Source organism: Buceros rhinoceros, unplaced genomic scaffold, assembly GCF_000710305.1.
Source record: "Buceros rhinoceros silvestris isolate BGI_N320 unplaced genomic scaffold, ASM71030v1 scaffold2698, whole genome shotgun sequence".
NCBI lineage: Eukaryota > Metazoa > Chordata > Aves > Bucerotiformes > Bucerotidae > Buceros > Buceros rhinoceros.
This window is the reverse complement of record NW_010428393.1, coordinates 401-10,388: the sequence shown is the minus strand read 5'-3', so window position 1 is coordinate 10,388 and position 9,988 is coordinate 401. Positions and strand designations below refer to the sequence as shown.

The 9,988-nt window shown below is 52.8% G+C and overlaps 2 protein-coding genes across 2 annotated transcripts; one reads left to right on the top strand and one right to left on the bottom strand.

The window, feature by feature from the left end:
- Positions 1-732: 732 nt before the first annotated feature.
- RRP36 (ribosomal RNA processing 36 homolog (S. cerevisiae)) lies at positions 733-4,739 on the top strand. Its single transcript, XM_010142233.1, has 6 exons — positions 733-857; positions 2,824-2,890; positions 3,817-3,921; positions 4,044-4,118; positions 4,227-4,344; positions 4,583-4,739. Exons 1-6 carry the CDS (start codon positions 733-735, stop codon positions 4,720-4,722), a joined length of 630 nt encoding a protein of 209 aa, XP_010140535.1. The 3' UTR covers positions 4,723-4,739.
- A 3,218-nt stretch (positions 4,740-7,957) lies between these two features.
- LOC104498809 (transmembrane protein 121-like) lies at positions 7,958-9,012 on the bottom strand. The gene is made up of 2 exons (XM_010142232.1): positions 8,449-9,012; positions 7,958-8,332 (listed from the first exon to the last, which is right to left on the bottom strand). Exons 1-2 carry the CDS (start codon positions 9,010-9,012, stop codon positions 7,958-7,960), a joined length of 939 nt encoding a protein of 312 aa, XP_010140534.1.
- Positions 9,013-9,988: the final 976 nt, after the last annotated feature.

The window sequence follows — 9,988 nt, the reverse complement described above, 5'->3', positions numbered from 1 at the left end:
CCACCACAGGCTTGTGTTGGTCTTCTAGGCAGCAGCCAGAGGAGAGAAGGAGTATTTTATGAAACAAGCTGTGGGGAGCTCATGGCAGGGCTGGAGTATGAAACAGCTAGAATGTGAAACCGGGCTGGGAAGCGTGGTGGAGTTTTGTTCTTCCCTCAGGAGTTTACAGGCTTTTGGAGTCTCTGCTTTGGGAATTGCTTCACCGCAGCCCGAGCAGACCTGTGGCAAATGTGCGCTGGGGAGAGGCTGTCTCTGAATCTCAGCAGGCAGACTGAACAGGCTACGTGGTTCTCCTGTACCTTCTGGCTGGTCTTGTAGTGCAAGACGTGATGATGTCCATTTAAAGGTGATGGGACAAGAAGCCTTAAAGTAAGGCAGTACTGAGAGGTGACTGACCCCTCAGAATTTGCAATGCGGCCAAAATACAGCCCAGCACAGAGCTTTTACTGCTCTTTGTTCCGGGGAAAAACTTTGATGAGGTCTTGTGTGTGCTAGCAAGTGGAGAGAAAAGCAGAGACGTGTTGGGGAGGGGGCTAAAGACTGCAGTGAATAATGAGAGAGGAATCCAAGACTGAGATGCAGCGTGTTCTTTCTGCATTGCAGGTGTATAGGGATGGCACCGCTGTACTTGTGTTGCTGTCTCGGGCTCTGAGACATCCCTCTTAGCGGGAAGTGCCTTAAGAAGCTGTTCCGTTCCGGTGTGTCCTGTGCTCTCTTCTAGACCAATCTCACATGTCTTTTGAGGAACTACTGCGGATGCAGAGTGATATGAGAACGAGGGCGTGCAAGCAGGTGACTGGCGGGAAGAAAACTGCAAAGCCTACCAAAGCTACGGTGAAGCCACAAGGCAAAAAGGGGTAACACGGTTCTTCTGTGATCAGAAAAATGTGCATGTGTGTCCTCTGCCCTCCAGAAATTGTGCTGGGAGCTCTCACAGCGTCGCCATTGCCTTGGAGCTTTAATGTATTGCACACTAACGCCTTTCACTGTGTTTCACCTGGGACTGGTCTGTTGCTGGTTTGGAGCTCTTATTATCCCATCTGGATCAAATCCCCAGCAGCCACCTGTTAGTTGATCGTTAAACTGGCACTCGGTTCCTTTACATCTTCTGGATTACGGTACTTTGAATCCACGGCATGGTATGCGTCTCTCCTAAGCTGTAGATAGTGCTTTACTTATGTTCCCTGGGCCCAGAATACCTACCCTGCTGTTTTCTAAACCCTTTCCAGCTTATCAGCGTCTTCTTCCTGGCTCCCACTGGGTGGAGGTGCAGTGACAGCCAAGTGTTCTGCAATTTCATTCATCCTCCTGCTGTTGTCTTGTCTGTGTTGATTTTCCTTCCTCCCCTCTCTACAGTATTTATCATAACAGACTTTTTCCTGTCCTCAGTGGTTCTTTGCATCTTCTATTTGTATACTCTGTAGATGTTGTTGATGTAGTGACTATAAAATGTATTTAACACAACAAAAACTATTAACTAGTTAACATAACAGATCTTTTTACAGTCTTCCACAGGCCCCCACTGGTAGCAACTCTTACACCACTACCCTTTATCTGCAGTAGTTAGCTCATTTTCAGTCCTCAGGGTCATGTCCGAGTGATTTGAACAGGTTTCCTCTGTTACCCTGGCACTCCCTAACCGATTTCTGAATCTCTGCTAAGTTCTGATGTAAACAGTTGATTAGAATAGCGTTTCTGCCTTTTTACTCAAGTGTCTGGGGGATTTAACGTAATGCAACATCTTCACGCAGTGTCTTTCTGCCACACAGTTTGCAAGATTTTGTTTTTATTTAATTTCCCTAATCCTTTACGTGATGCATCACTGTAAATCCTACATGCTGTTTCTCTCACGGCTTTGTTATGGAAGTGAGCTTCTTAAAAACACAGGTCTTGAGGGAAATTCCCTGGAACTGCACTAGCTTCAGCAATGCTGTATAAAGCTGACTCAAGAGCATTGCGCAGGGGTGTAGCCGCTGCCCTGAGTGGGATTTGGAAAACTTACTTACGCCTGCAGGGTTGTTTATGTTCCTGCCCTGGTGTTATGGTGTTGCTGAATGTGGGTACTCTCAGTGGGTAGTTGACAGGTCTCATAATTTACCTGAGGTACTTACTTACAGATTGCAGGACACAGAATCCAAGTAATCTGCGGAGAGTAATACCCTGTCCCCCTCATGGACCTAAGCATCCTGTGTGGCAAGGAGAGCTTGTTCACTTGGTTGTCACCGTGGTCCTCATGGTCCTGATTCATTGTGAAGTCTCTTTTAGGAAACATACTGTAAGGGCCGTAGTCCTGGGGGCCGAGCTCCTCTTCTGTTACGGTATGCTTTCTCAGTGAGCCTGGCCACAACAGAACTGGCCATTGCGTTGTCTTTGTAACTACCAAGTAAGTTGAGAAATTCCCAACTTTGGCCTCACCTTTCAATGTAAGCGTTAGTCAAGAGTGGGTGAGTTGGTGAGGCAGGAACAGAGGAGGCCTGTTGCATGATGGATGAAAACATGGAGAGAAAGAGAGGAATAATTGAGTACGGAGCATTTACTGATGTGGGTGATGGGTTTTCACTTGCTATGGTAGGGCTGTGTTGAGTTTTGTGTAGGATTGTTTTAACTATGCGTTCACAGATTGTTTGGTTGTAGTAGCCTTGTCTGGCTCTTGACGGAATCACCTCTTTGCTCTCTGTAGGCTCGTGGTGAGGACTGAGTGGGAGAGTCTGCTGTTTTGTCACTGTCTAGTAATGTTCTGCTGAGGGTCTGGCTAACCTCCTGACACGTTAGCCTGGGCCTCATTTTGTCTGCTCCTCCTAAGTATATTTTTCTCTTTTTTAGGCCATTGGAGATGTCTGCCAAGAAACCTGTGCCTTTTCTGCGACAAGTCGTCTCTGTTGCAAAGAAGGTGGTTGCTCCCACTCCCCAGTTCAGGAGCTGTCTTCCCTTAGTGATGCTAATAGGGCACAGACAGGGTAACAGGGCTGCTCAAGGTGACAAAGGCTGTTTCTGGAGGACAGGGCTTGGACTACTGTCCGGTGACCACCACTGGTAGTGCCAGTGTGTCTCTAGAGAGCAGCTGCTCCTTCATTCGATCTCTTGTGCTCTCTGTATAACCTGCTGTGAGCATCATGCACAGCTTTGAGATCCAGGTGCTTCTAGAAGATGTGATGGCTGCCACCGGTGACAATCGCACTGCAAGCTGTGGTTGCTGTTTGGTACCAGTCACTTTGGAGGTTCGAATGTCCATGTAGTTTCTGATCTGAATATAACTTTGACTTTTCATTGTTGGATCATCTTAACATGTTAATTTGCACAGTTACAGATCTCTTTTGCTGTCTCTTTTTATCTGACCTGACCCAGGTAATCTGAATTCCCACATCCATCACCTTGACAATATGTGTCCAGCTAGCTCTTGGTCTGGGAGTTGCAGCTGTTTGGAGGCAGCACCCACGCTGCTGTTCCCTGCATTGGCTACTCCGGGGTGGCAGCCTAGCATATGGAAATGCCTGTTGCTTGGTAGACTGTTTGCAGGCACAACGACTTTGTGAGGGGCTATCTCCTTGATTACTGGACTCAGTCCTTGCAGATGTTTTCAACGGAGAGTGCATAATATCGCTAGCAAAAAAAAAAAATGGCAAGGTCTGATCCATGTTGTGAGGGGCTATCTCCTTGATTACTGGACTCAGTCCTTGCAGATGTTTTCAACGGAGGGTGCATAATATCGCTAGTAAAAAAAAAAATGGCAAGGTCTGATCCATGGAAGGAGGGTAGCTAGGCTATCAACAGGGTGAACCTGGCCACAGCTCTTACCTTTGTCTTCCCTGTCTTCAGGTCCACAGAGACCCTCGATTTGATAACCTGTCTGGAGAATATAAGCCCGAAATATTTATGAAGACATACAGCTTCTTGGACAGCATCAAGAATCAGGAGAAGGAGGTGATGCTGTGTGCCTGTCCGCAGCCAGAAGCAGCTTACTTGGCAGGGGCAGCTTCTGCAAAGGCCTTTCACAGCGGAGGCGGCAGGCAGGCAGTCATGCAGCTTTCTGCTCTCTTCTTCAGATGATTCAGAAGCAGCTGAAAAAATGCCGGAACATGAAGCAGAAGGAGAAACTCCAGCAGCTCTTAAACCGCATGGTGAGTTCAGTGCAGGAGAGGCTCTGTGAGACTGCACATTAGAAGAGGGGATGTGTGACCTGAGGTTGGCCTAGACACTTGGTGACGCAGGCCGTTCTTTTTGTACAGACACAGCAAGAGCAGGCACGGAAAAACCAGCAGAAATTGAAGGAGAAGGAGATGTCTTTGAAGAGACAACAGAGGGAATTAGCCAAGCAGGGAAAGAAACCCTTCTTCCTAAAGAAATGTAAGTCCTCAGTGTGAGCATGCTGCAGGAAGACCTAGAGGGAGCACTGCCTGACAGGACTCCAAGCACTGGCAGTGAGTTGTCCATAATATTTCGTGGAGCTGTGGAGGGATTGTTTTAGCGCTGATACTCAAGGGAGAAATCAGGCCTGGAGCCAGGGAGGGAGAGGTGAAGAGTGGCTCATCCGTAGAGATGATTTGGGCTTCTGTTTAAAACCTTGCTTCCCTCTCCTCTACAGCTGAGAAGCGGAAATTGGAGCTAGCCAAGAAGTATGCGGAGCTGAAGAGGTGTGGAAAGCTGGAGAGCTTCCTGAACAAGAAGAGGAAGAGGAATGCCAACAAAGACAAGCGCCGTCTGCCCTCACAGAAGAATTTGTGACTGCTGGACAGACAGGCATTGGGACTCGCTGTGCCCTGGCCAAGCCTGGAAGATGACTGTCCCTCTTCCCAGTGTCTGCCATTCACTGTACAGAGGTGCGGTTAGGCAGCAGAGCAGAGGCTGAACTGAAGGAAACAGTGCTCTTTGTAGCGGAAATATCCTCTTCACTTGTTTACGCCGTGCCTAGATGGTGACGAGTCTGTCATGCAAATGCACCTGGTGTTAACAGCTGTCCCTGTCCTTGCACTTGCCCATCTCTTCCTCTAGAGGAGACGAGGAGCCCTGCTCTGGATTGCTGGTATTGTCGACACCAGCTGAGGTGGGAAAAGAGGGCAAGTGGGAGGGCGCTGGTACAGCACGTGCTGGCACTGAGCAGGGCTGGCACTGACTTCAGACCAGGTTGCCCAGGACTCCTTCACTTGGGTCTGGGAATGACCAAGGACAGATGCTACTGCCTCTCTTGGCCTCTGCTCCACTGCTTCAAGTTCTCAAAGTGAAACTTTCTCTCTTCCAGGAAACCTGCTTGTTTTGGTCTGTAATAATTGTCTGATTCTCAGTAAAGAGAATCAGACAATTCTGAGTGTCCTGGGGGGTCTGGTGGTAAAGGGTTGCTACTAGGCCTCCCCAAAGCTGCCTTTCCCTGAGGGTGGGTAAAGTGCTCCCTCAGCCTTTCCTTGCAGTGCTGCAGCATCTGACGACTTTCATGTCCTCAGCTGGAGTCAGCCCAGAGGACCAACATCTCTCTCCTGGGGGCCCAGCCGGGATGCAGGATCTGGATGTAGTCTTTCACAAGAGCTCAGTAAAGGATAGAGGATGACACCCCTCTGCATGGGCTTACACCCTGGTGATGCAAGCTCCACTGTGCCTTGCCTTCCTTGCAACCAGGGCATGCTGCTGACCGTGCTCAGGTACTGCTCTTTGGGATCTCTCCAGCAGGGCTGCCTCTCTTCTTGGCTTCTCAAGATGGTCTGTGCTTCTAGGAAACCGATCTGTGTGAAATAAACCTCAGTTTTCCTTGGTTCGCGGTGTTGGTGCTGCTAGAGTCAGAATTGTTTGCATGTACAGGGTTTAATGCCTCTCTTCAACGTTACGTTTGACCACCTGCTTTCTTGTTTCTCCCCATTCCTGACTGCCCTGGTCTCCTGTGGCTGTGCTGACGATGAGGTGGTGCAGATGTGACCCAGGTGATCTCTGACAAGTGAGAGTGTGTGCTGGGGGAGCGCTCCCTGGGCACAGCCGTTCTGTGTGCAGCTGGGCAGCTGGTGTGTGGGGCCTGGAGAAGGGCCTTGCAATGAGCTATACATGGACTGATGAATAACTGTCGTGCCCACCTGAGGGTCTTGCTGAAGCATCTGCCCCTGCTGCAGTTCCTGTGGGTGATGTGAGTTCTGCTCTGGTGACAGGTTTGAGTGTAACTGGGGAAAGGCAGTAGAAATGGGATGTGCCAGTTTGGCTACAGCCTGCGTGGAAATCCTGAGCTGCCTTTAACGGGCATGTGGCTTACTGCTTCGCACTGCGCCTGGGTGCCGCCGCCTCCTCTTGCCACGGGATGCAGAACCTGCTGCATCCTTGCGTCTTCAGAGGAGAGTTACCTTGGGAGTGGTGTGGAAGCTCCAAAGCCCAAGGTTGTCCTGACTGTTTTGTGGCACTGGTCTGATGTTTTATGCTCTCAGTTTTTAATCCAAAGCTGAACAAACCTCCACCTGTTCTTTTATGCAAGAAGGGAAGAAGACTGGGGCTCGGGCAGGCTGGAGGTGGCTTACCCCTGTGTCACTGCTGCCAGGGCCTTGCTGAGCTCCTGTGTGGGAGCAGCATTCCTAACTGCAGGTGTCCCCATCCCCAGCTGCTGATAGGTCCTGCCCAGCAGGGAGCAAGCCTGATGCACCCCCAGAGTGGTCCTGCTTTCCCGTCCTGCCCCTCTGGGAGCCAAATGGCTCCTTCCTCATGAGGCCTGTGTGCAAGAAGGATGTCCTTGCTGGGATGTTCAGCACAGTAGTGGTGAGGAGCAAGTCCGTGGGGTTCTTTCTTCCTCCCAGCTCCTGAGCCAAGTACCCTGCAGCAGGGAAAGCCCAGCTCAGTGTTGTAGTGGCATCGGGTGCTGGGGCAGGTAGCAGCATGGCAACACCAGCTCCAACAGGAGGAGTTGCTTCCAACAGTTTCGGAGAGCTTTTTACTGACAGGGGAGCTGATCTTCCCAGTGACCTCCCAGCCTCAAGAAGTCACTCATTTTCCTTCTGTCTCTAATGCTGTCCTGGCAGTTTGTCTTTGCTGGACCTGCTCTGATGTGCCTCCAGGTGGAGTGTGGGGGCTTGCTATGGGTGTTCCTGGGGAGGGTGACCATTGGGAACAGCTGACCTGCATTCATGGAACTGCAGCTGGTTGTGCAGGCAGTGGCAGCTGACAGTGGCCCAGTGATACCCTCAGAGCCCACCAGACTCTCATGAGGACTTGCCTCTGCTGGCTTCAGACCCAGATGCCTGGAATGCTCTCAGGCCTGGGTGGTCACTGAGCAAGACCCCCACCTCAGACATGCTCTGCCGCTGGACATCCAGGCATGCCAGGGACAGGCACCCATGGGAGTTGGGGGACCTGCCTGTTGGCAGGGACAAAGACAGGAGGAGGCTGCAGGGCTCAGGTCTTTTATTGTAAAGAGGGAGATAAGAAAAAGGACTGTCACCCCTCTGGCCCCACCTGGGCCTGCAGCTGGTTGAGAGGGGTGACGGGCAGGGGGAAGGCCAGGCCTTGCTTGCCCAGCACAGAGACCATGGCTCATGCAGCAGGGAGCAGACTGCTGCCAAGCACTGAGCTGGAGCCAGGGCCAACCGCAGCAGTGGAGCAGGTGATGTGCAGCGTCCCTGCGCAGCCCCCCAGCCTGAGCCCTGGCTGGCCAAAGGGTCGTGCTGTGTGGGGACCACTCCTGGGGGAAGCCTGTTGCGAGGCAGGGCTGTCTTGCCCCAGCCAGATAGAGCTGGGCCAGGGAAACCTGGCCTCTTCCTCCCCTCCTGCTGCCTGTCTCACCTGGTGGGGTAGTGAGCTCCTGAACTGCTCTCCAGCCTTAAGGAGACTGCTATGGGGGGCTTTGCCATGCAACCCTCGGGGACTGGAGCAGCTTCACCCAGGGAGGGAAGGAGCAAGGTCACTGCCCTCTGTCCAGACAGGGAACTCAGCGGCCCGCCTTGGGTTTGTAGGTACAGCCAGGTGCGGCGGTGCCTAGGCTGTGGCTCCTGCTGGCTTGTCATGTGTTGTCCTGGGCCAGCTCCTCAGGGCAAGCAGGCTGGTCCTGGGACTTGTGCAGCCCTGGGGAGGGCTGGGCCTGGGTGCTGTGTTGCAGGGCCAAGTTTGGCCCCAGGGGTGTGTGGTGCCGGTGCCGCTGGTACTGCGCGAACATACAGACCTTCATCCCAATGGCCAGCGTGTTCTTTCCCATGAAGATGCTGGAGACCCGGGTGTCCCTGAAGAAGACCATGTTGCTGCCTCGGATGAAGATGGTGGTGATGTTGACAGTGAGCATGCTCAGCATGGGGTACAGCATCATCTGGTGTGGCATGATGCCAATCCCTTGCATGCTGATCTCACAGAGGGACACGCAAGGGAGAACCAGGAGCAAGATGTAGCAGTAGAAGAACATGATGCCCTCAGCCCAGAGCGGCACTGGTGTGGCATGATGCCAATCCCTTGCATGCTGATCTCACAGAGGGACACGCAAGGGAGAACCAGGAGCAAGATGTAGCAGTAGAAGAACATGATGCCCTCAGCCCAGAGCGGCAGCCCCTTCTTCTGGGGCTCCCACAGGTTGGCCTGGATGTCCAGCACATCCAGCATGTCCACAACGACCCAGAAGAGGCGGTTGCGGAGATCTTCTTTCTTCTTGAATGTCCTGACATACTCCATGTGCTCTGTGGCCACCAGCAACACGTAGAGGGCTGGGATGCAGATGGAGAGCAGCAAGGTCAGTGCTTTGCGGGCTATGAGGTCCAGGTTTTTCCGGTCAGCTTTATAGTTCTGGTATACAAAGTAGACTTTGATCTCCAAAACGAAGACATACAGGAACCAGAGGATCATGGCGTAGCCCCGTTTAGCTGTCTTTACCTCTGCCCCAACCCAGATGGCCATGTAGCGCAGCACCAGCAGGAAGCACGTGTCACCCACTGCTACCATGACACAAATGCCCAGCTTCCTGGAGCCCTGACTCTGCTCCACCAGGTAGACATCCATGAGGATGAGGCTGGTCATGATGAGCGCAGTGGAGAGGCACACGTGGAGCTTGCTGACAGGTGGTGGGGGAACCATTCTGCACAGAGGAACAGGCAGAGCCATCAAGAAGTTGCTGGGATTCTCCCCCCTCTCTCCCCCCGCCCCCCTTTAGCTCCCTTCTGCCCCTCTCTCCCCAGCAAGTGTGGATGGGGGGAAGAAGGTGAACGGATGAACCCGCCCCGTTCATAGACTCCTCCCACGCCGTGGCCCGGTTTGTTCCAAACCCATAGACTCCTACTCAGAGTGCTTCTGAGGCTTCTGGCCAGGCCATCCTGGTGGCACATGCCGGGTAAAACCCAGCTCCTAGGCTGCATGCGGGGACTCGGTGGGGCAGGCTGGACGGCCTTAAAGCACTCCCGATGCTACTGCCTCTTCAAGAAGCTCATCGTGCTGGTTGGTCTCTGCCACTGTGAAGGGTACATATCTTATTTGCCATGGGATTTCCGCGCCAGTGGCACTGGATGTATTCTGACCCCCCACCCCCAAGGCACAGAAGACCCTATCTATGCTTTCAGCCTAAGGAGGTCCTGAACTATTATGATCCAGGACCAACCTCTTTTCAGTCTCCTTTCTTTTCATGCCCAGCATGACGCAAAGAATTATTTTCAGCCTGGCTGTCCTGGGGGGTGGGAGGGATGAAATGGGCAACTGGCCCAACCTTTTCAGTTTCCTTCAAGCTCATGCTCCCCAAGAGCTCTGCCTACAGCTGTTTGCTCGTGCCTGCCCTGCTCCAGTGCGATAACTGAAAGCGGGGGAAAACAGCACCAGCCCACAGCTCCCGGACCCAGGGCGCTGTGCAACAGGCCCTCGATTTCAGCTGGATGCTTGACTTTCCCAGGCTTGCCTTGGGTGGCACCAGGGCTGTCAAGCCCCCTCCCCCGAGCCAAGTACAGCCAGGGATGAGGGAGGGAGAGCCGGGGCCTCGCCCGGCACAGGTCCGTAGCTGCTCCTGGAGGGGAGCCAGTCCCCCAGCTGCAGTGGGGGATGAACTGGGTGGGACAGCTCTGTAGGA

Bases quoted from the DNA above. Each gene is read 5' to 3' on its own strand.
- RRP36 (XM_010142233.1), top strand. From the start codon at position 733: ATGTCTTTTGAGGAACTACTGCGGATGCAGAGTGATATGAGAACGAGG. The intron at 858-2,823 runs GTAACACGGTTC...TCTCTTTTTTAG, and splicing joins AAGCCACAAGGCAAAAAGGG to GCCATTGGAGATGTCTGCCA. The intron at 4,345-4,582 runs GTAAGTCCTCAG...TCTCCTCTACAG, and splicing joins ACCCTTCTTCCTAAAGAAAT to CTGAGAAGCGGAAATTGGAG.
- LOC104498809 (XM_010142232.1), bottom strand. From the start codon at position 9,012: ATGGTTCCCCCACCACCTGTCAGCAAGCTCCACGTGTGCCTCTCCACT. The intron at 8,333-8,448 runs ATCTTGCTCCTG...TTCTACTGCTAC, and splicing joins TCATGTTCTTCTACTGCTAC to ATCTTGCTCCTGGTTCTCCC.